We start from the raw sequence: 20,816 nt of genomic DNA, 5'->3' as shown, positions 1-20,816 counted from the left end.
AGAAAGATTTTAGACTGTTATCCCCCCATACCAGGGGTCTTGGGGGGGTCATATACCTCCTCCTGTTGTAGATGGGGAAATGAGGTTCATGAGTTTCTCATTTCCCAGTAGGTTTGTTCTGTTTTTCAGTAGACAACATTCTTCCTGAGGGCCAGATTCATGGCTTGCCACACACATCTCCTCCCCCCCCCCCCCTCCCCTTTACCCTCCCACCCCTGACTAAGCACTTGTAGGAAAAATCTCTGAGGTTTCAGCTTCGGTTGAAGATCTGAGGTTTTTATTATACGCTGTGTTTCCCTTACCATTACACGACACCTTGAATCAGTCTGTACATCTCATAGCGAGAATCCGCCTTCCCTTAAAGGTCCCTCACACCCCCAAGACCCGGGTTCAGGTTTTATTTGGGAGCCATGTCGGTCAGTCAGAGATGCTGGGGAAGGTCACTACCCCTTCACCCCTCACACGCGCACACACACGTGCAGAAGGGCAGGGTCCCGATTCAGAGCTGGGAGAGACAGAAAAGCCCTCTCACCCCAACTTCTTTGGGCACCCATGGAGAAAATGAGCATCGGAAAGGAATGACACGTCAGTCAGTGAGCTGTCTTCCCCCTCCCCAGCTGAGTGTTATTTTTCGGGAGGCTGCTTATTCAGATACATCTGGAGAAGGGGAACAGACGAGAGAAGGGGTTTGGGCCAAATGTCAGGTCTGTCTGTCCTCACGTCTCCCAGACCCCCTGGGAACCGGAGGGGCCCGACCCCTGGGGCAGACAGCTGGGCCCCTCCTCTGGGGCAGACGGCCGGGCCCCTCCGCTGGGGCAGGCAGCCGGCCTGGCCTCTGGGGCACACGGCTGGGCCCAATGGCAGCCCTGCATTTCCCCATCACCTCTGTGGTGGGGGAGGAATTTAGCAGCGACACAGATGGGTCACCCCGACTTAAACCAGGCCTCCAAGTCTCCGTAGACCTGCTTCTGGGGCAGGCGGGGGTAGTGGGCGCAGATGGCGCAGAAGCGCTCCCTCCAGTCGCCGTGGAGCCGCACGGCCAGCCTTTCCCGCCAGGCGAAGAAGCTCTGGTAATGGCTGGCGTTCATGCTCTTCAGGAAGGCGGCCAGTTCCCGGACGGAGCCGAAGTCGTCCACGTGCACGAAGGCATCGGCCGGCAGGAAGGCCTCGTAGGTTGAGCGAGGAGGGCCCAAGGCCACGGGCACGACCCCTGCGCTCAGAGCGTTTCGCCATAACTTCTCCGTGATGTAGTCCCGATGCTGAGAGTTCTCGAACGCCAGGTAGAATCGGTACGGGGCAAGGGCGGGTAAGAGGCAGTCGGGGCAGAGGGGCTTCCTGTTGGCCCGGCCAAACACGTCCACCCGCAGGTGTTTGGACAGCTGGTTGTAGACCAGCACCCGCTTCTGGGCCCGGTGGTAGTTACTGATGACCCAGGCGGCCATCCGGCTCTTGGCGGGCACGGGGGGGGCCGCCCCATCCCGGGGCACCAGCTCTCCGTAGGGCACAAAGATGTCCGAGTCCCTCCGGTAGGTCATGACCCAGTTGAAAATGTTGCGATAGCGGGAAAGTCCGTGAGTGTTGCTTGGAGATTCAAGATTGGTCCACACCCAGGGCTGCCCGGCAGGCCGGTGAGCCAGGGGCAGCCGGACGGCCCCTTTCTGGAGCTCGTGGTGGTGGAAGACCACTGCGCTGGCCCGGCCCAGGAGGCTGTGGTTGGCGCTGAGCCGGCAGTTGGCCACGCCGTAGTGAGCACAGACATCCCCGTCCAGAGGCAAGGGCTTCCCAAAAGGCCAGTGCCAGATGAGGATGGTGAGCTCAGAGTGCGGCTGGAAGCCCCTCCTCAGGGACCACGTCCCAGGGCCCCAGACCCTGCTCGAGGTCAAGAGCCAGAGGGCAAGGAGCAGCGCCGTCCCGGCCATGGCTCGCTGGAAGAACAGTCTGTGGTTGGGCATTGTCTAGGGCATCGGGACCGGGCCGTGGCTGCACCCATAGGGCTCCTGTTTGTGTCTAGAACAGAAGGACTGTGTGGGCTGTGGAAGTTATTCTAGAGGAGGGGGATAGGATGGGGAACTTTGGGGCTAACGCAATAGAAGGATAGTAGGAAATGGATGTGACCGAATCAGGACACCAGGGTCTACTCGGAGGATTCAGTCTTCTCATCTGTAAAATGGGGATGATATTTATATTCCTCATTTCACACAAATATTATAAGAAAAGTATTTTGGAAAACATAAACTCCACATGAATATGAGTTGTTGTTATTATAATTATGATGGTATACTTTCAGACTTCCAGAAGCTAGGGGTAAGAAAGCAAGGTGGAACACTTCATGAGGGTCCAAAAGGAAAGAGGAGACCTAGTTTCTGTTACAGACATTACGACAGGGGAGGACTGGGAGATGGAGTTGAAGGAATGGCCTTCCTAAGGCCATGGATGCCCCACCCCCATGCCCACCAGTCCTTCTCTCCCATCCTAGCCCAGACCCCTCCCCACATCCCAGTGGTGCATCCCGGCTCCCTCTGCATCACCCTCCCCCCACCCCCACCGCTCCAGAACCAGCCCCTCCCTTGCCCAGCAGAAGAGACTAGTAGACTCACTTTCATTGTGCATTCACAGCCGTCCTGAAATCACAGCCATCCTGAAATCAATCACAGCCGCCCCAGAATCACTGTGGTCTTGAATCACGCCCTGCCAAACCTGCCAGCCTAAGGTGTGCCTGCTGGGTCTCCCTGCTGCTCCTTGGTGGGGAGTGGAGGTCACCTTCCTGCAGCCCAGAACAGTCACCTCCAGTGCCAGTCACGCCTCTCTGTCTGCTGGCCACACCTCCACACCCCCAGCCCCGCCTCGGCTCTACCCGGGACCCTGCCAGGCTCTTATTGGAATGAAGAAGAAGGGGGGAGGGCCTTCTGAGAACAGGAGGGCCCAGGGAACCTCGGAACCCCCTCCCGCCCTCCTCCTCCTCACCCACCAGCACAAGGTGGCCGGGGAGAGTCTCCAGATGTGGGAAAGGGGCAGTGGGAATGAGGGGGCAGAAGGAGTGAGGGATGAGCTCTCCACCTTCTCCTCCAGCCACAATGGCCTCCTGCCACCCCTCTCCCTCCCAGCCTGCTCTAGGCCTGGGCAGACCCCAGAGGGGATCAGTAAGAGGGTCCATGACTGTCAAAGGGAATCCCCCGAGAGCCCAGCTTGCTGACTCAGCCTGCCCGTGCTCCTCTGAAAGCTGGTCTGCGAAGGCTTGCCCTGCAGGCCCCGGGGCAAGGCCCGGGGCAGAGAACAGTACTCAGAACCGGGAGCACCCAGAGCTTCCTGGTACTCACCTTCCCCTCTCCCTGGGCCTCCCTTGGGCAGGGGAGGGATACTCTCCCACCCCCAGAGGCTCCAGCTGAGCTCAGCCCCTGCTCACTTCTTCTTCTGCTATTTCATCACCCACTTCCCCCTCCTCCCCCATTCGCGGGTTCCCATACCCTCTGTATTCTATTAAGAGGTCAACAACCTTTTTCCCCTCTCTCAGCTCGGGCCCTGCCTCCTGCCCAGGAAGTGCCCCATAGCGGGCAGAAGAACGGGGCAAGCAGGGCACCGCGGCCTTCCTGGGCACCAGAACAAAGCGGGAGAACTGAACAGGACTTCACAGTACAAGCACCCTCACTGAACAGAGGGGAGATGGTAGCTCAGAGGGGCTGCCATTTGCCCAGCAAGGTAGGATTCAAAACCAGGTCCCCCGACTCAAAACCCGATGTTCCTCCTTCTGTACCGCACTGCCTTTGGAGCTGGCGTTTTCCAGCCCCGTCCGTCCCCTCTACGGAGCATGTGTGGGCAAGGGGCCAGGCAGAAGGCAGGGTTAACTGTGACTCAAAGGCCTGCTCCCCTGAAGAATCCCTGAAGAACTAGGAGAGCCTCCCTTACCTCCTCAGCCAGGGCTCCCCTTCTCCAGAGGGACCCGGCTGGAAATGGCCTCAAAGGCCCAAGCCTTCTGGGCAGTCCTCCCAGCCTGAATGACCACTGTGCTCCCCGTCAAAGCATGAGACCCAGAAGCCGCACCTGAGGGAGGTCCCAGTACCTGATTTAGGTACAAATAGTATGATGGTGAGGGGTCCTGCAGTGTGAAGGCCCGAGGCAGGAGGGGGAAAGGGCACCAACCTCATAGACCCCCTAAGTCAGTCCTAGATTTTCAGTCAGGGACCTGGCTTTTTTAATGTGGGATTTTGAGCAAGTCATTTTACTTTTTCTGGGTCCCAGTTCCCGCATAGGTAAAATGACTGGGACTAGAATATTGCTGACCTAGACCCTCAAAATGCCTAAAGATCTTATCAGCTCTGAATCTGTAATTCTCTGATCCTATAGGATGCTTTACCTTCTCCTCCTTCCTTTTCTAGCTCTCCTAGCTTTCCCTCATCAGTATCTTAGGTCCTTGAGGTCAGAACTATCTGGCATGCTTATAATTATATCTCCAACAAGTACAATCTTGGGTTTTCTTTTTAATAAAAGTTCCCCAATAAACAGACACTTGTAGAAAGAAGAAATATATGTCAGTAAACAGTTAAAATGTTATTTAAATTATCATAAAATCAAAGAAATAAGATTTAAAGCTGTTAACTTAGAAAAATTTTAAAAAGTTCCCTCTTCTCTTTCTTTCTCTCCCCCCTTTTGTCCCTCCCTTCCTTCCTCTCTCTTTCTCTCTCTCTGTATCTCTTCCTCCCCCTCTTAATCTCTGTCTCTCTTTCTTCCTCCCCTACTTTATCCCAAGGGCACATAGGACCATCAGGGGATACCAGCATAGGAAACCTCAGATCCTAGAAGGGGCAGGGAAGACCTGGCAAGAGTTCAGACTAGGAAGGTGGTAGCAGTGACTCAGGCATGTTGGCTATTCTTCAGGGGGCTGCAAGACTCGGGGGCTTTCCAAACTTGGGAAGGGGAAGGAGACACTCTGTCCCTGTGACGCAGTGAGGGGCCCAGTTGTCCTGCCAAAACTTCCCCTGGGGAAAATTACAGAAAAATTTCTTATCCCTTGGCTCTCTGCCAAACAAATGGTGGGAGATAACCAGTAATCACTGACCCTTTCTTTTGCCTCTGGGATGGGGACTGTCCCTTCTTTTCTGTGTCCCTGTCCCTTTTTCAGAAAGAACATTTCATACACACACACACACACTCATACACACACAGAATTGGAGGTCTGGAAAGTTCAGGATGATAGGAGACTTATGGCTGGAAGGGACCTTAGAAAGCATCAAATGTAATCTCAGCATTTTAAAAATGAACAGGCACAATACCCTTTGATCCAGCTTATATCCTCATGAGATACTAAAGAAGGGAAAGAAACCCAGATGTGTAAAAATGTTTGTGGCAATCTATTTTATAGTGGCTAGAAAGTGGAAAATGAATGGATGTCTATCAATTGGAGAATGGCTGGGTAAATTGTGGTATATGAATGTTATGGAATATTATTGTTCTGTAAGAAATGACCAGCAGGAGGATTTCAGAAAGGCCTGGAGAGACTTACATGAACTGATGCTGAGTGAAATGAGCAGAACCAGGAGATCATTATATACTTCAACAACAATACTATATGATGATCAATTCTGATGGACGTGGCTCTCTTCAACAAACGAGATGATCCAATTCAGTTCCAATTGATCAGTGATAAACAGAACCAGCTACACCCAGAGAAGGAACAGTAGGAGATGAGTGTGGACTGCTTGCATTTTTGTTCTTCCCAGGTTATTTTTACCTTTCTATATTAGATTTTTCTTGTGCAACAAGAGAACTGTATAAATATGTACACATATATCGTATTTAAGATATACTTTAACATGTATGAGACTGCCTGCCATCTAGGGGAGGGGGTCAAAGGAGGGAAGGGAAAAGTTGGAACAGAAGTGATTGCAAGGGACAATGTTGAAAAATTACTCCTGCATAAATACTGTCATTAAAAAAACTATAATTAAAAAAAAAAATGAACAGGCACAGCAGACAGATGAAATGAAAGACATTTATTTGAATTCATCTTCCTGATTCCAGATTCAGGGTCCTATGCTCCTTTCTCAAGATCATAGTTAGAACTGGAAATGACCTTAGGGATGACCTAGTTTATCCTTCCTATTTTACAGATGAGGAAGTTGAAGCAAAAAGTGTTCGACTTTTCCAAAGTCCTATGCGTCAAAAACAACTGAAATTGAGGCTCTTCTCCTCCAAATTCAGGGTTCTTTCCATTGTACCAGGATGTTTACTGAAGCCTAAAGAAGCGGGAGCAGCTATAGCATGGCTGGAGTTGGCAGGAGTTCACTTGGGAAGACTGGTTAACTCTTCAATTAAAATTGCAGTCCTATGTATACATGTATTGTATTTAATTTATACTTTAACATATTTAACATGTATTGGTCAGCCTGCCATCTGGGGGAAGAGGTGGGGGAAGGAGGGGAAAAGTTGGAACAAAAGGTCTTACAATTGTCAATGCTGAAAAATTACCCATGCATATATCTTGTAAATAAAAAGCTATAATTAAAAAAATAATAAAATTGAAGTCCTCCAATTCTCCTCACCCTTATCACTGGCAGTGTTCCTTAGACAAGAAGGCAGACAGACAGAGCTAGAATGGTGGAATAATGGGAAAGGTAACTCTTTGTCTGTCAAGCCTCACCACCTAATTCCCTAAATTCCCTCCAGGTGTGTGCACTAGAGCCAGTTCCTACAGGACAGCTGATTGTTAAATTGTCCAACATGTTTTTACAATGAAATCAGCACACGCTACAAATAGGCTGGATTTATGCTGGGTTTTGTCTTTTAAATTGATCAGATTTAAGTGATGCTCTTTGTTATAGTTGAGTTGTTATTCAATCACACCTGAGTCTTCATGACCTCTTTTGGGGTGTCTTGATGGGGTAGTTTGCTATTTCCATTTCCAGCTTATTTTATAGAAGAAGAACTTGAGGCAAACAGGATTAAGTAACTTGCCCAGGGTCACATAGTTAAGTATCTGAATTTAGGAAGATGAATCTTCCTGACTCAAGGCCTGGCACTTTGTTTGCCATGGCACCTAGATGCTCTAAGCGATGGAAGAAAATGTTAATAATTCAGATTAAACTTAAAAGTATGTTGAGTGTACATTTTTTTCTCCCTAGAGAGCCTGTCTTTAAACATTTACAAGTATATTCCTGGATCTCCTAGACAGGAGGCTCAGGAGGAGAAAAAGTCATATTCTTTTCCCTCTCCTCTCCCAGAACAGTGACCTGGTGTAAGGCCAGGTGGTCTCCCCTTCTCTGCCGGGACTCCAGGTAGCATCATGTATGGGGAGTGTGATAAATGAAAGAAATAACAGGCTCTTCTTGATCTAGGTGGTGTGCAAGCAAGACCTTGAACAAGGGGGTGAGCACAATTGCCATCTGCCCCTGCCCCTGTTAATTACCTAGGTGAAATTTGCCAGGCCCAAAGGGAATCTTCCCTTCAGGGAAGTTTTGTTGGCATGGTACCCAGCTGGCTCATCACCACTTTCTACTTTTCAAGAACAGAACACCTTGTCCAGAAGATCCAAGAGCTTCCAGGGATCTGTTGTGCAAGATCAAAGATAATGACACTAATTCACCCCGACTGGAACATATAGATAGCTACTAGAGATACAGAGACAGAAACTAGAAGTGGGAGGTTGGTTCCCCTCACTGTCCAAAAGTCACGCCTGACTCTTCATGACCCCATTAGAGACTTTCTTGGCAAAGATACTGGAGTGGTTGGCCATTTCCTTCTCCACCTCATTTTACAGATGAGGAAACTGAGGCAGAATGAAATGATTTGTCCAGGGACACACAGCTGGTAAGGGTCTAAGCCCAACACTCCATCCACTGTACCCCCTAGCTATCCTGAAGTAAGGGACTGCACCTTAAACTTCATCACAATCCCTATCTTTTGGCACTGACCTGGGCAAATTGTCTAACCTTCTACAGGTGTACTGGATAGTAGTGCTCTGTGATTATGCTGCTAAGTCACTACCATCACTGCTAGGACTTCCAACCTGGGGCTGCGAGGGTTTTGTTTCATGAGAATTTATCATAATTTGCCAGCCCCAGGTCTCAAAACTGCTTCATCCAGACCATTTTCTTGCCATGGAAATGCAATCGTTCCCCATCAAAAATAGTAATCAAATCAATAACACTACTGTACCTAGAAAGAGTATATTTAAAAAAAAACAAATCCCTTCCCCCCAACCCCTCCACCCCCGCCCATTTTAAGAAACTTTAACTTGGGTATAGAATTATAAATACTACAGAGTAAAAAAAAAAAACAAACCCTAAGGAAGGTGAAACTGGTCCAGGTCAGAAAAGAAGCAGAACAAAGCTTCTGGGATAATCAGAAATGGGATCAGTGCCCCACACATTTCAACCTTGGTGGGATAAAGAGCTCAGTCTCAAAAACAAATAAACGAACAAAAAAGCCCACCTAGCTCCAAGAAGCATCTCAGGGTAGTGATAGCCTCAGGCGTATGGATTTCCCCAGGGAGGACCTTCCTAGGGTTCCACTTATCATTCCTGTGACATTCTAGACCAAACCAACTCTCCTAAATATGTGTAGTTTCCCCTATTAAATGTAAGCTTTTTCAGGCCAAACAGGTATCACTATTATATTTTCTACATCTAGAGATGAATAAAGAGCTAGGCTTGTAGTCAAGAAGATCTGAGTTTAAATCTAGCCTTGGGTATTAGCTGTATGATCCTGTGCAAGTCATTTAACTTGTTTGTCTGTCCTCAACTGTAAAAGGGGGATAATAATAGCTCTTACCTCAAGGGGTTACTGTGAGGGTCAAATGAGATAAAAGCACTTAGCACAATGTCTGGCTTCCCAGTCGGTACTTATTTCCACCCTACTGTTTAGCACAGCGTCTGGTACATATTTGATAGCATTTTTAAATTTTTTTTCCATTCTTTTATTTATTCATTCACTGTATGAGAAAAAGTTTTTAGGTAAATGAAGGTAACACCTCTAGGTTGGAGATGATTGGAAATCCTTAGAGTTAAGGGAATTTAAGGATAACATCAAGAAAGCAACAGACACCCAAAATAGGTCATTAAAATGCTAGACTATATATTCCTGCTTTGGTTCCACGGGAAGCCATAGTTCTGAGCCAAAATGCATTTTACCTTTCTGTTAAATTTTTCAAGGATTTCCCCTCCGCCCCCCCCCCCCCCCCCCCGCCCATTTTAAGAAACTTTAACTTGGGTATAGAATTATAAATACTACAAAGTGCTTTGTAGCAGTTTATTTTGTTACTAGGACTTATTGCTCCCCTTTCCTTTGTACTGGGGATATAGAAGAGTGGACTGTGAGGTAACTTGGGTTCTGGAGTTCAGAAACGTCACCCCAAACCTTGGCAAATTATTTAGCTTATCTGAATCTCAGTATCCTAATCTGAGACTATCACTACCCCAGGTTTATGTTTTTTTTTTTTTTTTAAGACTAATAATTCTACCTTGCCAAGGTTGAAGTGTGTGAGGCACTCAAAGGCTTGATCCCATTCCTGATTATCCAGGAAGCTTTAGCCTGCTCCTTCCTCAGGCAATCTCTGCTCACTAGATTAATAGCAGGGACTTAGTGAGGAATCCCAATGGAATCTGGTCCAAATACAGCTCTGAACCCTCTAGCTCAAAACAAACAAACAAACACCATCCGATTTTGGCAGTAACAGGTATTTCAGGCATTTGCTACTATGCCCACTTCAGATCCACCCATGTCTAGAGCTGGGGCTCCATCAGTTAGTTATCTGAGACCAGAAAGGCCTACAATCTTGGAATTGCTAAAAAAGAAAAAAAAAGGAAGAAGGAAAGGGCTGGTGGGGAGATACTTGGGTATCCCTCAGGGGTCTCTGAAAGGTTTCTGCAACCAAAGATAGCTTTCCACTAGTCAGAAACCTGCAATCAGCTGGGGGAAGGGGGAAGAAGGTTGGGGGAGGGACAAGTATTTGAGCTCACCCCAGGTGTCTGGACTGATGGCTATTGAGTAGGAAGGGAGCAATTCAGGTCTGGGTGTTTGCATCCCAAAGTGTTAACACCAAAAATGACTTTCAAGCTTTCCTTTTTTTCTATAAACCAAAGTCACATTTAATGGCTGGCATTTACATAGTACTTTAAGGTTTGCCAAGTCCTTTATGGATGTTCTATTTTTGGATCCTCATAACAACCTAGTAAGTTAGATGCTAACGTTATCCCCATTTTACTAATGAGAAAAAAAATTTGAGGGAGATTCAGTGACTGACTCAGGGCGACACAGGGAATAAGTAAGGAATAAGAGATTTGGATTCAAGTCTTTCTGACTCTAAATCCAGTGCCCTACCATCTGTACCACCTGAATGAATTTTGTTTTTTCTATCTCTTTTTATATAACAATAGTTAATATTTATATAATGCTCACTAAATGTCATGCACTGTGTCAAGCATTTGATCGTTACAAAACCCTAGAAGGTGGGGCCATCGTTATCCTCATTTTACAGATGAGGAATCTGAGACAACAGGGGTTAAACAATTTGCCCAGGGTCACAACATTAAGTAAGTGTCGGAGGCTGATTTGAACTCAGATCTTATTGACTCTATGCATAGCAACACCTGGGATTCAGGAAGATCTTTGATCTATTAGAATCAGTGTGCTAAAGAGAACGTGGGCTGGGCAGAGCAGAATCACAATTTGTAAAGAGGGAGTGATCTTCACAATAGTTTAGCAATGTAAGGCAAAACGGCAAAATGATAATAAATTGTATAGGAAAAAGAAAACCGATCTAAGTATCCTTAAGAGGTTTCTGGGTCTAATTAGCATGACCAATACCAAAAGGAACAGCCTGAAGGATTGTTCCTCAAGGCGATAGTAAGAGTCTTCAAGGAGTTCCTCACTGCTTTCTCTGAATACCTTTCTTAGCCTGCAATCATTTACTAGGATTGCATTTGTAATATTGAGGGATAAATAACAGACATGATCATATATACATTACGAACTATGGCAGGGCTTCTTAAAACTTTTTCCACTGGCAACCCCTTTCTGCCCAAGAAATTTTTATGAGACGCCAATTATATAGGGATATAAAATAGGTATACTCTATTCCAAACCAAAATTTTACTGATAATAAATCATAAAAAAATTTATTTTAAGACAATTCTTTGGTCTACGTATAATTTTACCATTTACAAAAATGAAAGCAAATTTGCATACTAATGAGATGAATATGTATTTATTTTTACATAAAGAAGTAAATCTTGGAATATTTGATACCTTTCACTTTTGTAACATTTTTCGAAGACCCTTGTCTCCTTTTAAGAAACTTTATAGCTTGGGTATATAAAGAGTTCTTATAGAAAGCATTGGAGCAGTTGGTTTTGTTACTAGGACTTGTTGCTCCCCCTCCTTATGTACTGGGAATATAAAAGAGTAGACTATCAGGTAACTAGGGGTCTGGAGTAAAGGAACGTCACCCCAAACCTTGGCAAATTACTCAGTTTATCTGGATCTCAGCATCCTAATCTGTAAAATAAGGAATTTTTGACTCCTTGAGCTTTAAGATTGCTTCCCATTTGGCATTCCATGCTTACATGTCTTATTCCCTCATCCACCAGCCAAAGCTTCATCTCTTGGACAGATCAGAGAAATATTGCAAAAAAAAAAAATCAGGAAATTAACTAACAAAAAACAGAAAACACCTAAAGTCCAACCTTGAAAGGATTATTGTGAAATATTCTTTTTCCAGACAAGCACAACTTTGCCAGAGTTACTTCAGGGTAGATGCCAAGAAAGCCTATCCTTCTAAAGGCTCTGTACCTAGGATGAGATCTGTCTTCAGGGTTAAAATGAGAATTCACCGCAGCTCCAAAGCAGGAGCACAAAGCACAAGAATTTGGGCGTTGTTACTGTAAAGGGAGCATCCTACCGCTTTAAAGCGTCTAAGTGCCAAGCAATGTTTCCCATATGCCGGGCACTGGCGTTTCAAAGACAGAAAGGATGAAGTCCTTCCCTCGAGTTTACATTCAGTAGGGAGACATGTAAACAACACAATTACATGGGAATTTCGCCGAAGTCAAAGCCCTCCTAGAGGTTACTCTTGAGCTGATTGAAGGGAGCTAGGTAAAATGGGAACGTGTTGTGCACAGGGAAGGGGCCGACCAACACAAAGGCACAGAAAGGAGGAAAAGTCTGGCTAACACATAGAATGCAGTGGAAAAGTAGGTTGGGGCCAGATTGTGAACATGTTTAAATGTCGAGGGAATTTGTATTTGATGCTAGAAATATAATGAACATTGGGAACCAGTGGAGTTTATTGAACGCAAGAATGCCCTGGCCAGTTAGGAATATCCCTCTGGTAGCTGTGTTAAAGATGGAGAAGAGACTCGATGCCGGGAAACCAGTTAGAAGGCTCCTGTTTTTCCCTTTACAGGATGGGCATGGCAGCTCTGGCTCCCAAAGGGGCTCCTGCAGCCAGCAGGAAAATAAAAACAAAAGCAACCTTCAACCTATCTTGTCTTTGGCCCACGGGGGCTCTTGCTCTGTGCTACTGGGCCTGGTACTCTTCCTGTTTGTGCTGCCAACCAGGCACAGGGTGCTTCCCGCAGGCCCCACCCTATACCCACAGACTGGCCTCTTCCCCTGGCACGCCCTGCTCCTCAGCCTTTTGGGGATCAGTCAGCAAACACTTCCTGAGAGGCCCCCGAATTATCGGTTCTGGCCTGGCACAGAGGGGAAACGACAGACCTGGGCTGTGTCATAGGAGCTTTTCCAACACAATGAAAAGGGTCGCCAGAGGGAGGGGAGCGGACCCTAAGGCACCTAGGTGGCAAAATACTGGAGCAAGGGCAGTCCGGAGTCCGAATGTGGTCGCAGACACCGACTAGCTAGCTAGCCGTGTGACCCTGGCGAGTCACTTAACTGCCTCAGTTTCCTGAACTGTAAAACAGGGGTAACATCTCCCTCACACAGATTGTCTTAGGAACCAAATGATTGTATGTGTAAAGTGCTGCGCAGCACCTAGTACACAGCAGTCACAATGCTTACTCCTTCCCTCTGTGGCTTTCCCCTTCCTCTCTACTTGTGGGATTGCAGATGCCTTTCTCTAGTTCTCCATCCTTTCATGCGAATTCATCTCGTTTTTAGGTCTCCTTCTGAATATGAAGTCTTTTTCCTTCACCTTTAACTCAGAACTGACTTGACTGCTCTGCCGTTACCCAATGACTGCTATTACCAGACCTACTCATGCAGGTGGAGGTGAAGACTGGAATATTTGCGCCCCCACACAGGGAGACTTTAGGGCGGGTGTTTATGGTTCTGAACTGGGTCAGAATGAAATGCCGTTGTTGGGGGGGGGGTGCGAAGGGAGAAGACTGAGTCAGTTAGACAAGGCAGACCACAAAACCAGGGTTGTCTACTGTGGGATTGGCCCATGTGCCGACCTAGTCAATCTTGGGTTGTCCCCCTTTCCCCCCCAGTCCACAGTAAGAATGGCGGCTCCCGGCTAACAAGCATTTAATGAGCCCACTGTGTGCCAGCCCGCTGGGGGCTCGGAGGCAAGTTGGGCGGTCCCTGCCCACAGTGATACCCCAAGATACCAGGCTGCAGCGTCACAGAGGAAAGGACCAGAATGTCCCCCAGTGGGGAGAGCGCCCGAGAAGGTCCTTAACTCTGGGGGGGCCACACGGACCCGGGGCAGGGGCACCAAAGAAACCCCAGGTCAGTCAACCCCCAGGAAAGACCACGTCAGGTCAGGAGGGAAAGAGGGGGGGATGGGGACACGTAGTCTGACACAAGCCACCCAAGGGTCTTTCCTCCATTTGGAAAAATCAATGTTATCAGCCCCATCCCCACTCCACGCTTTAACAGCATAAATGAACACCAGAGACACAAACAGAATAGTGGGTGAGATTGCCCCCTGGTGGCACTGAGGGTAGGGGCAGACACCCCTCTCCCACCATCACCAGCCGCCCCCCCCCCATATCCCATCCCAAATCAGCAGCAGAGACCAGGCCAGTCAGTTACCACCCAACTTTTATTTCCAAACTAGCTCCCAAACGTATCACAAGTTTGGGGAGCATGAGGTGAAAGAAGGGGGAGAAAAAAGACCTGAATATTGTTTCAGATGCCCAAAGAGCTAGAGGTGGGCGGTGGAGGGGCACAAGGAGGACCCGGGGTGGGGAGGAGATCGGGCAGCGGACAATGGCCGGGCACGGGGGGAGCCAGAGGCCGCTCGAGCCCCGTGAGTTCCTGCGCCGCGCCCCTGGCTCAGAGGCCCCCGTTGGGCATGGGCATGCCGGGGATGCAGGGCTCCCCCTTGGGGAAGGCGGGCATGTAGAGGGCGGGGGCCACGGGGGGCGGGGGCGCTGCATAGTTCTGGGGCACAGCAGCAGTCGGCAGCACGAGGGCAGTGCCCGGGGCCAGCTCGTAAGGCAGTGCTTCCGCGTCCTCCCCGTAGGGCAGAAGGAGCCGCTTGCCCTTCTGCCTGCGGTTGCAGAACCAGACTCGGACCACCTGGGAGGGAGAGAGGGGGGTGGTCAGGCGCTCGGGCCTGCCCGCCCCCCTCGCTGCTAGCTACTGTGGGGCCTCCTCCCCAGCCCCCCAACCTGCCCATCCCGGGGGAGCACGCACATCTTTGTCCAGGTGCAGCTCTTCTGCCAAGTCACAGATTTGCTGTGGAGTGGGCTTCCCACACCGCCTGAAGAAGCCCTCTAGGGTCCCCTTCACACTGGTCTCAATACTCGTGCGACGTTTGCGCTTTCGAGCCTGGGCTAGCACTTGTTCCATACTGCACATCTGGGGGGGACAGGGCACAGCTAGAGCCTGGGGTGGGGGAAAGAGCAGCCTGGGCTTTGAAAGCCCCATTCCTTCCCCGGCCTCCCCCCATGCACGGGGACCCTCGGGCCGCGGCGAGGAGGCTACTCCTGGGGAGCACTCTAGGGTACGGGCAAGTGCGGGGACCGCGGGCCTCTTACCTCCTGAGGGTTGTCCGTGTTCTCAACAGCCTGCAGCCACCTCTGAAGGAGCGGTTTCAACTTGCACATATTCTTAAAACTCAGCTGCAGAGCTTCGAAGCGGCAGATGGTCGTCTGACTGAACATCTTTCCTGGGGGCAAAGCGGGAGGGCTCAGCTTTGGGCTCCTGAGCATGGGGTCCCTGTCCCTAGCTTCTGAAGGCCAGCGCCACCGTTCCCCCTTTCCAACCAGGCGGACTGGAGGAAAGCTCTGGGGCAGGGGGTGACCAGGAGACAAAACTTGCATTTACATGCCCCTGGCCAGACTCCGGACCCCCCCTCATTTTGTTCTCACTTGCCCCTGGGCAGGACTACTACTTTCTGACTTCAAAAAACCACCCCCCAGGCGCCCCCTTTGTCCCTCCTCACCATATAATGTGCCCAAGGCCATGCCCACGTCAGCCTGAGTGAAACCCAGAGAAATTCGCTTGTGTTTCAGTTCTTTGGCAAACAGCTCCAGTTCCTCGGAGGTTGGGGTGTCCTGCAGAGGGGCAAGGGGTGAAGTTTGAGCAACTAAAGGATGTCAGGGGAACTCGTATTCTCCCTCTGCCCACTTATTTCAGGGATTCCAGGACAAAGCCAATCATCCCCTCCATTTGGGGATAAAGTAGGCAATGACCACAGCCTATGGAGTTTTGAAAGGAAATAAGGGGACTCTTTGGCCCAAAATGTACAACCCAGGGTTAAAAAGAATTATTTACAAAATCTCAAAAAGGGGAGGAGTATCCCATTTACTCATCTGCCACTATTTTATGAAGAAACAGAAGTGAAATGGTTTGCCCCAAGTCAGAAGGCTGGTAATCGGGGCAGAGACTAGCTGGAGCGCTGCTCCATTCCCTCAGTCAAGACCAGGAAGGTGGAGGGAGCAGAAAGGAAATCTCCCCTCTCTGCCCTGAACGACACGGACGTACACCTGGAGGGTGCACCAACCAGCCAAGGCCCCTCGGGACACTATACTGCTGGACAGGGGGAGGCCCCAAGAATAAGAAAAAGGACCAGGGGGCTGAAGGATGTTCTGTGAGACAAAAAAACGACCTTCTTTAGGTCTAGAAGGTCCAGCCTGGGAGTCTGGGCAGTCCCCGAGGGGACGGACTCATTTCCAGAGTTCACAAAGTACAAAGAGCAGGCCCCGCGTCTCTGCTGGGTCAGCTCTAGTGCGTCTGGAGACGCGATGGGCCGGGATCCCCGGAGACGGGGTCACAGTGGGCCTTGTAACAGAGGGGGGGGACTTTCTGGCCCGGCTAGGCTGGAAGCCCACTTCTAGCACACACTGGCCAGGGGGAGGGGCCAGGTAGATAGGATCCTTTTCTTTCTCCAGGGGCCAGTGAGGCTCCAGGATCTGATGCTCCCAAATGCTTCCCCTTCCCCAGTAAAAGACAAGCCTGGGGGGAGATGCTATCTCCGTGACCCAGACCCCTCCTTTCCCTTTCTGGGGCGAGGATCTCAGTCGGCGGGCGAGCTCAGCTGAAGCCCATCGAGGCCGGGGCGGGCCTTCTTACCTCCTCCCCGCTGTCGCTGGACGGGATGCCCTCCTCGCTGGCCGCCCCACTGGAGCCGCTGGTGCTGCTGACGCTGCTGCTGACATTGCTGCTGCTGACATTGTTGCTGCTGCCGCCGATGCTGTTGCCGCTGCCGTTGCCCAGCCCGGCCTGGGGCTGCTGGAGTGGGGCTGGGTAAAGGGGCCTGGGGCCGGAGAAGCTCCCCAGAGCCTGCAGAGGGTGGGGAGGGAGAGGGGGCCCCGGCAGGGGCCCGCTGGGGACCGAGCTGCTGCTCCCCAAGCCCGGCCAGAAGGGCCCCGTCCAAGCAGGGGCGTAGTAGGCTGGGCCCGGACGGGCGCAGTACTTAGCTTCAGGGACGACGGTCTCCCTGAGGTCCCGCTCAGGAGCTCCGGAGGACGAGGAGGAAGGGGAAGAGCAGGAAGAGTCTTCCTCTTTGGGAGGCATGAGGTGCAGGTTGTGGGGGGCCGCGGCCTGCCCGGCCTCGGCCGGGGGTGGAGGCGCGGTGAAGGCGTACCACCCCTTGGTCTGGCTGGAGTCGGGAGCCGAGGGTCCCTCCAAGCTGTACTCGCTCTTCACTGCCGAAGGGAAGGGAAAGAAGGTCTGGGACGGCGGCTGGGGCTGGGACGGTCTCGGGGCGCTCCCCCCGACGTAGCCGCCTTTGCCGTAGTGCGAGGACCCGTCGGGCATCGGGCCCTGGCCCAGGCCGAAGTTGCCCGCGGGGAGCCCCTCGTGGTTAAACATGCCCAGCTTGACTCGGCGGGCCGCAGCTGTGGACGGGACCCAGACCTCCCCCTCGACCTCCGCTTCTTGGTCCTGGAGACGGATGTGGAGCCGCAGCTACAGGGGGACCGGACTGACCGTGTAGGCACTTGGACCTCAGAGTACACAGGGGGGGTGAGGCCCCCTCAGACTTTGAAGAGTAGACTGTCCTGGACTAGTGCTGGGGGACAAGTCTCACCCCTCCCCTCCCACCCAGGGCCCAGAGCTTTCAATCATTATGTTAATAGCATCCCAGCTATTGGCCCTTTAAAACAATAGAGGGGGGGGCTGAGAATGAACTTGGGTATCCTTTGGCTGGGGTGGGGGTAGAGGTCCGTCGGGTGGGGGGGGCTTCGCCGCTCCTGACTCCACCTCCGACCCCGCCCCCTCCCCACCTAACGCCTGCCCCGGTGATAGGCGAGGAGGCGGCATTATTTACTGGTGTTTAGAGCTTTCCTGGGCCTCCCCTAGGGACTCCGGGCTCCTAAAAATGCAGGCTCCCGGAGCCCCACCATAAAGGCGAGTGCCAGTCAGGGACAATTACTGGGGCTGTTCCTGGCCGGTCCCTGACACACTTGTTAATGCAAATAACAATTTGTCTAATGGCCCTGAGTAGCTGGGGGGCTGACCTGGGAGGTGGGGAGAACTCACGACACTTTTCCCCCAAAATCCAGAACAAAATCACAAAGTCTCAGGGCCTTTGGGGGGTCTGTGGTAAAGGCCCAGAAACCACTTGTGGATTGAGCACACAGAGGACAGCCTTACAGACACCAACATCCACATAGACGAGACAGACCCGCATACAAAAACACAGGCATGACACAGACCAAAGCACAAGCTCACCTAGGTGGGCACTGCCCCGGATCATGGAGACCCCCAAGCCCAAGCGCAGACAGATGCACAAAAACACTACCCACCTACTGAGACCTACACAATCAACATGACCTCTCCTATATTCCTTCCCCATCCCGATCAGCGGTGAAACTTCACCTCCCAATGACTACTGTTCCGTGATAAAAAAAAATTTAAAAAAAGAGGTTCCTCTCCCCCCTTTCCCTTTCTCTCTCCCTGCCAATTTGGGGAACTGAGGCAACCAAGGGGCAAGGGGCAACCCAAGGTCATGGGGAGGAATTAAGGGACAAGAGAATGGGAGGGAAGGTGAGGTGGCTAAAGGGAGGGGCAGATCAGAGCAGATACCTCCTTCTCCCTCGGGGAAGACTGGGTGGGGCTTGCCACCTCCCAGAATTTCTCTCCAGAGGCCAGACACGCTGCTGATAAAGTTCCTTTAAATCTCAGAATCATTAACCTGGGTGGAGGAAGACCCAGACACAAAATCTGCGGGCCCCAGAGATCCTTGGAGACTTCCCTCAAGAACTGTTAAATCCCAGGATTTCTTGTATCATAAATATCCTGTCCTCCAAGACCACCTCTTCAGGCCTAACTTTCCCTCCATAGTTGAGGGCAGCATCTCCACATGTCCCTACTCAAGAATCAGTCTGCCTCCAAAACCCATCTTTCCCTTCTCTCCCACTACCCCAAAACTCAAGCCACCTGACTCTTATCTATACCAAAGCCAGCTATCTTGGAGCTCCCTTCTTCCTTTGCCCCTCCACCACCTCCCCCCAATCTAATCGCTTGTCTCTAACTTCAACAATCTTAGTAGACATCCTGAGGCAAGCTTCCTAAATCTTTGAAATCCTTTCCAATCTTTCCTACACGGGGTGGCCAGATTACTCCTCCTCAAGCATAGCTTTGATTACATCATTTCCCCTTCTCAAAAACCTATGGTGGCTCCAGAACAACTTCCAAAATCTCAGTCCAGCACTCAAAGTCTCCCAGGAACTGGCCCGATTTCTCCCTGCTTTCCTTCCACAGCCAGGTGACTCAGCCAGACTGATCCTATTCACTATCCCTAAAGAGACTTAATTCAATGAAAATTATTAAAAGCCTATTTGGGTGCAGAACTCGAGTCTTTGAGAAACTCTAGGAAGTTTAAATTTAAAATAAAATTGGGTCCCTAGTCAAAATGTAGCGTAAGTGCAGTAAGTGGTGCCATTTGAGATCCAATTCAACAAGCCTTTATTAAGTGCTACATGCAATAATTGGGCTAGGTACTGGAAATACTGGCCCTACAGGAGTTACAAAATCTTGCCTTTTGGAAAGTCCTCCACCTCCTAATCTCTTTCTATTAACATCATTCTCTTCTTCCGAGATTTGGCCATAAAGTCCTATCTCATTCAGCAGGCCACCCAGATTCAGGCTCACCACCACCTTGATCTCCTATTACCTTCCCACCTCCACCCAGGGAAGGGAGGCAGTTTGGTGTAGTGGAAATTCCAAAGGACAGGGAGACCTAGGTTTGAGTTACAAGCCATGTGACCTTAGAAAAGTCATTTACCTCTCTGAACCTCTTTGTTTTTCCACTGGCGGACCAACACTTGCACTACCCACCTCACAGAATTGTAAAGAGAAAATGTGAAAGTGTTTTGTAAATATTAAAGCACTATATAAATGTAATCCACCACATAGCACTAATCTCACACTATCCCTCTTGTGATAGGAGGCTTATCTCTCAAATTGGATTGTGAGACTATTTAGGAATAAGGAATCAAAGTTCCTGCCTGATGCTCAAGGTTTTTCTGTCCAATGTCCAGGTGCCTGGTCTCTCCTAAAAGTACTTCAGGCTCAAAGGGACCTAGACTTCTCCCCCCCACCCCCACCCCCACCTATGCTGGGGTTTCAGGTCAGAAACTCTTAGGATCCTGTTGGGCCACAGACAGTTTTAAAAAGTGACTGCCTGGTGGGGGAGAGGCTGTAGCCCCAGGTGAGGCTGGGGGAAGGGGCAGGACTACAAGCAAAGTTTTAGGAAGCGATCCCACCTCCTCAAGTCCCTCAGAAAACTAGAGGCCTCTCCTTTCAATCCCTGACTGACACTATAAGCTTTGGGCCTTTGAAGGCTGGCTCTCAACCCCCACCATCTCTTTCACAAACCCTAGGGAGCCCCCTTTCATCCCGCCTCCTCCAGCCCCGGGACTGTCTTTCATATCTGGAGGAGGCCAAGTTAAGCCCTGCTTCTTCCAAGCATACCTTGCCTCCCCCGTCTGAGAGCCAGCTAGTCCTGTCCTGTTGGGCACTGTCTAGGGGGCTTAGGCCAATGGTCAACATGCCCAGGCTAGGGCTTCTGACCTCACCTACTTCTGGCTGCAAAAGAGGAAAATAAAAAAGGTTTTTAACTCCCCAGCCCCAGGGTCTGGACAGGTTTCAGGGCACAGTCAGTTTACTTTCTCAACTCCCCCCTAGACCCTCTCAGGGCTCACCCCCGGGGGAGGGATAATCCCAGACTGCACTTCAAGGCAGCCAGGCTACAGGACTTCCCCTGATCCCCTAGTGAGGCCATTAGCATGATAACTATCCTACACCCCCCACCCCCACCCCCGCGGCCAGTCCACCCAAAAGGGGAAGGCTGACCCCCAGAAGCCTAGTCTACAAATGTTCCAAGTCTACCACAGATCCTAAAACCTCTGAAGATCACAAAGCAGCACCACCCGCCCATCCCTAAAGACCCAACCCCCCAAAGCTTAGAC

General features: G+C 50.4%; 2 protein-coding genes across 2 annotated transcripts; both read right to left on the bottom strand.

The window, feature by feature from the left end:
- Nucleotides 1-255: 255 nt before the first annotated feature.
- Nucleotides 256-2,780, bottom strand: FUT7 (fucosyltransferase 7). The gene is made up of 2 exons (XM_051976928.1): nt 2,598-2,780; nt 256-2,007 (listed from the first exon to the last, which is right to left on the bottom strand). Exon 2 carries the CDS (start codon nt 1,950-1,952, stop codon nt 924-926), a length of 1,029 nt encoding a protein of 342 aa, XP_051832888.1. The 5' UTR covers nt 1,953-2,007; nt 2,598-2,780; the 3' UTR covers nt 256-923.
- An 11,198-nt stretch (nt 2,781-13,978) lies between these two features.
- Nucleotides 13,979-20,621, bottom strand: LOC127549111 (POU domain, class 5, transcription factor 3-like). The gene is made up of 5 exons (XM_051976924.1): nt 16,474-20,621; nt 15,344-15,455; nt 14,937-15,067; nt 14,593-14,784; nt 13,979-14,475 (listed from the first exon to the last, which is right to left on the bottom strand). Exons 1-5 carry the CDS (start codon nt 17,212-17,214, stop codon nt 14,230-14,232), a joined length of 1,422 nt encoding a protein of 473 aa, XP_051832884.1. The 5' UTR covers nt 17,215-20,621; the 3' UTR covers nt 13,979-14,229.
- Nucleotides 20,622-20,816: the final 195 nt, after the last annotated feature.

Source organism: Antechinus flavipes, chromosome 2 (assembly GCF_016432865.1).
Source record: "Antechinus flavipes isolate AdamAnt ecotype Samford, QLD, Australia chromosome 2, AdamAnt_v2, whole genome shotgun sequence".
In the NCBI taxonomy this organism is placed as follows: domain Eukaryota; kingdom Metazoa; phylum Chordata; class Mammalia; order Dasyuromorphia; family Dasyuridae; genus Antechinus; species Antechinus flavipes.
This window is presented reverse-complemented; position numbering and strand designations above follow the sequence as displayed.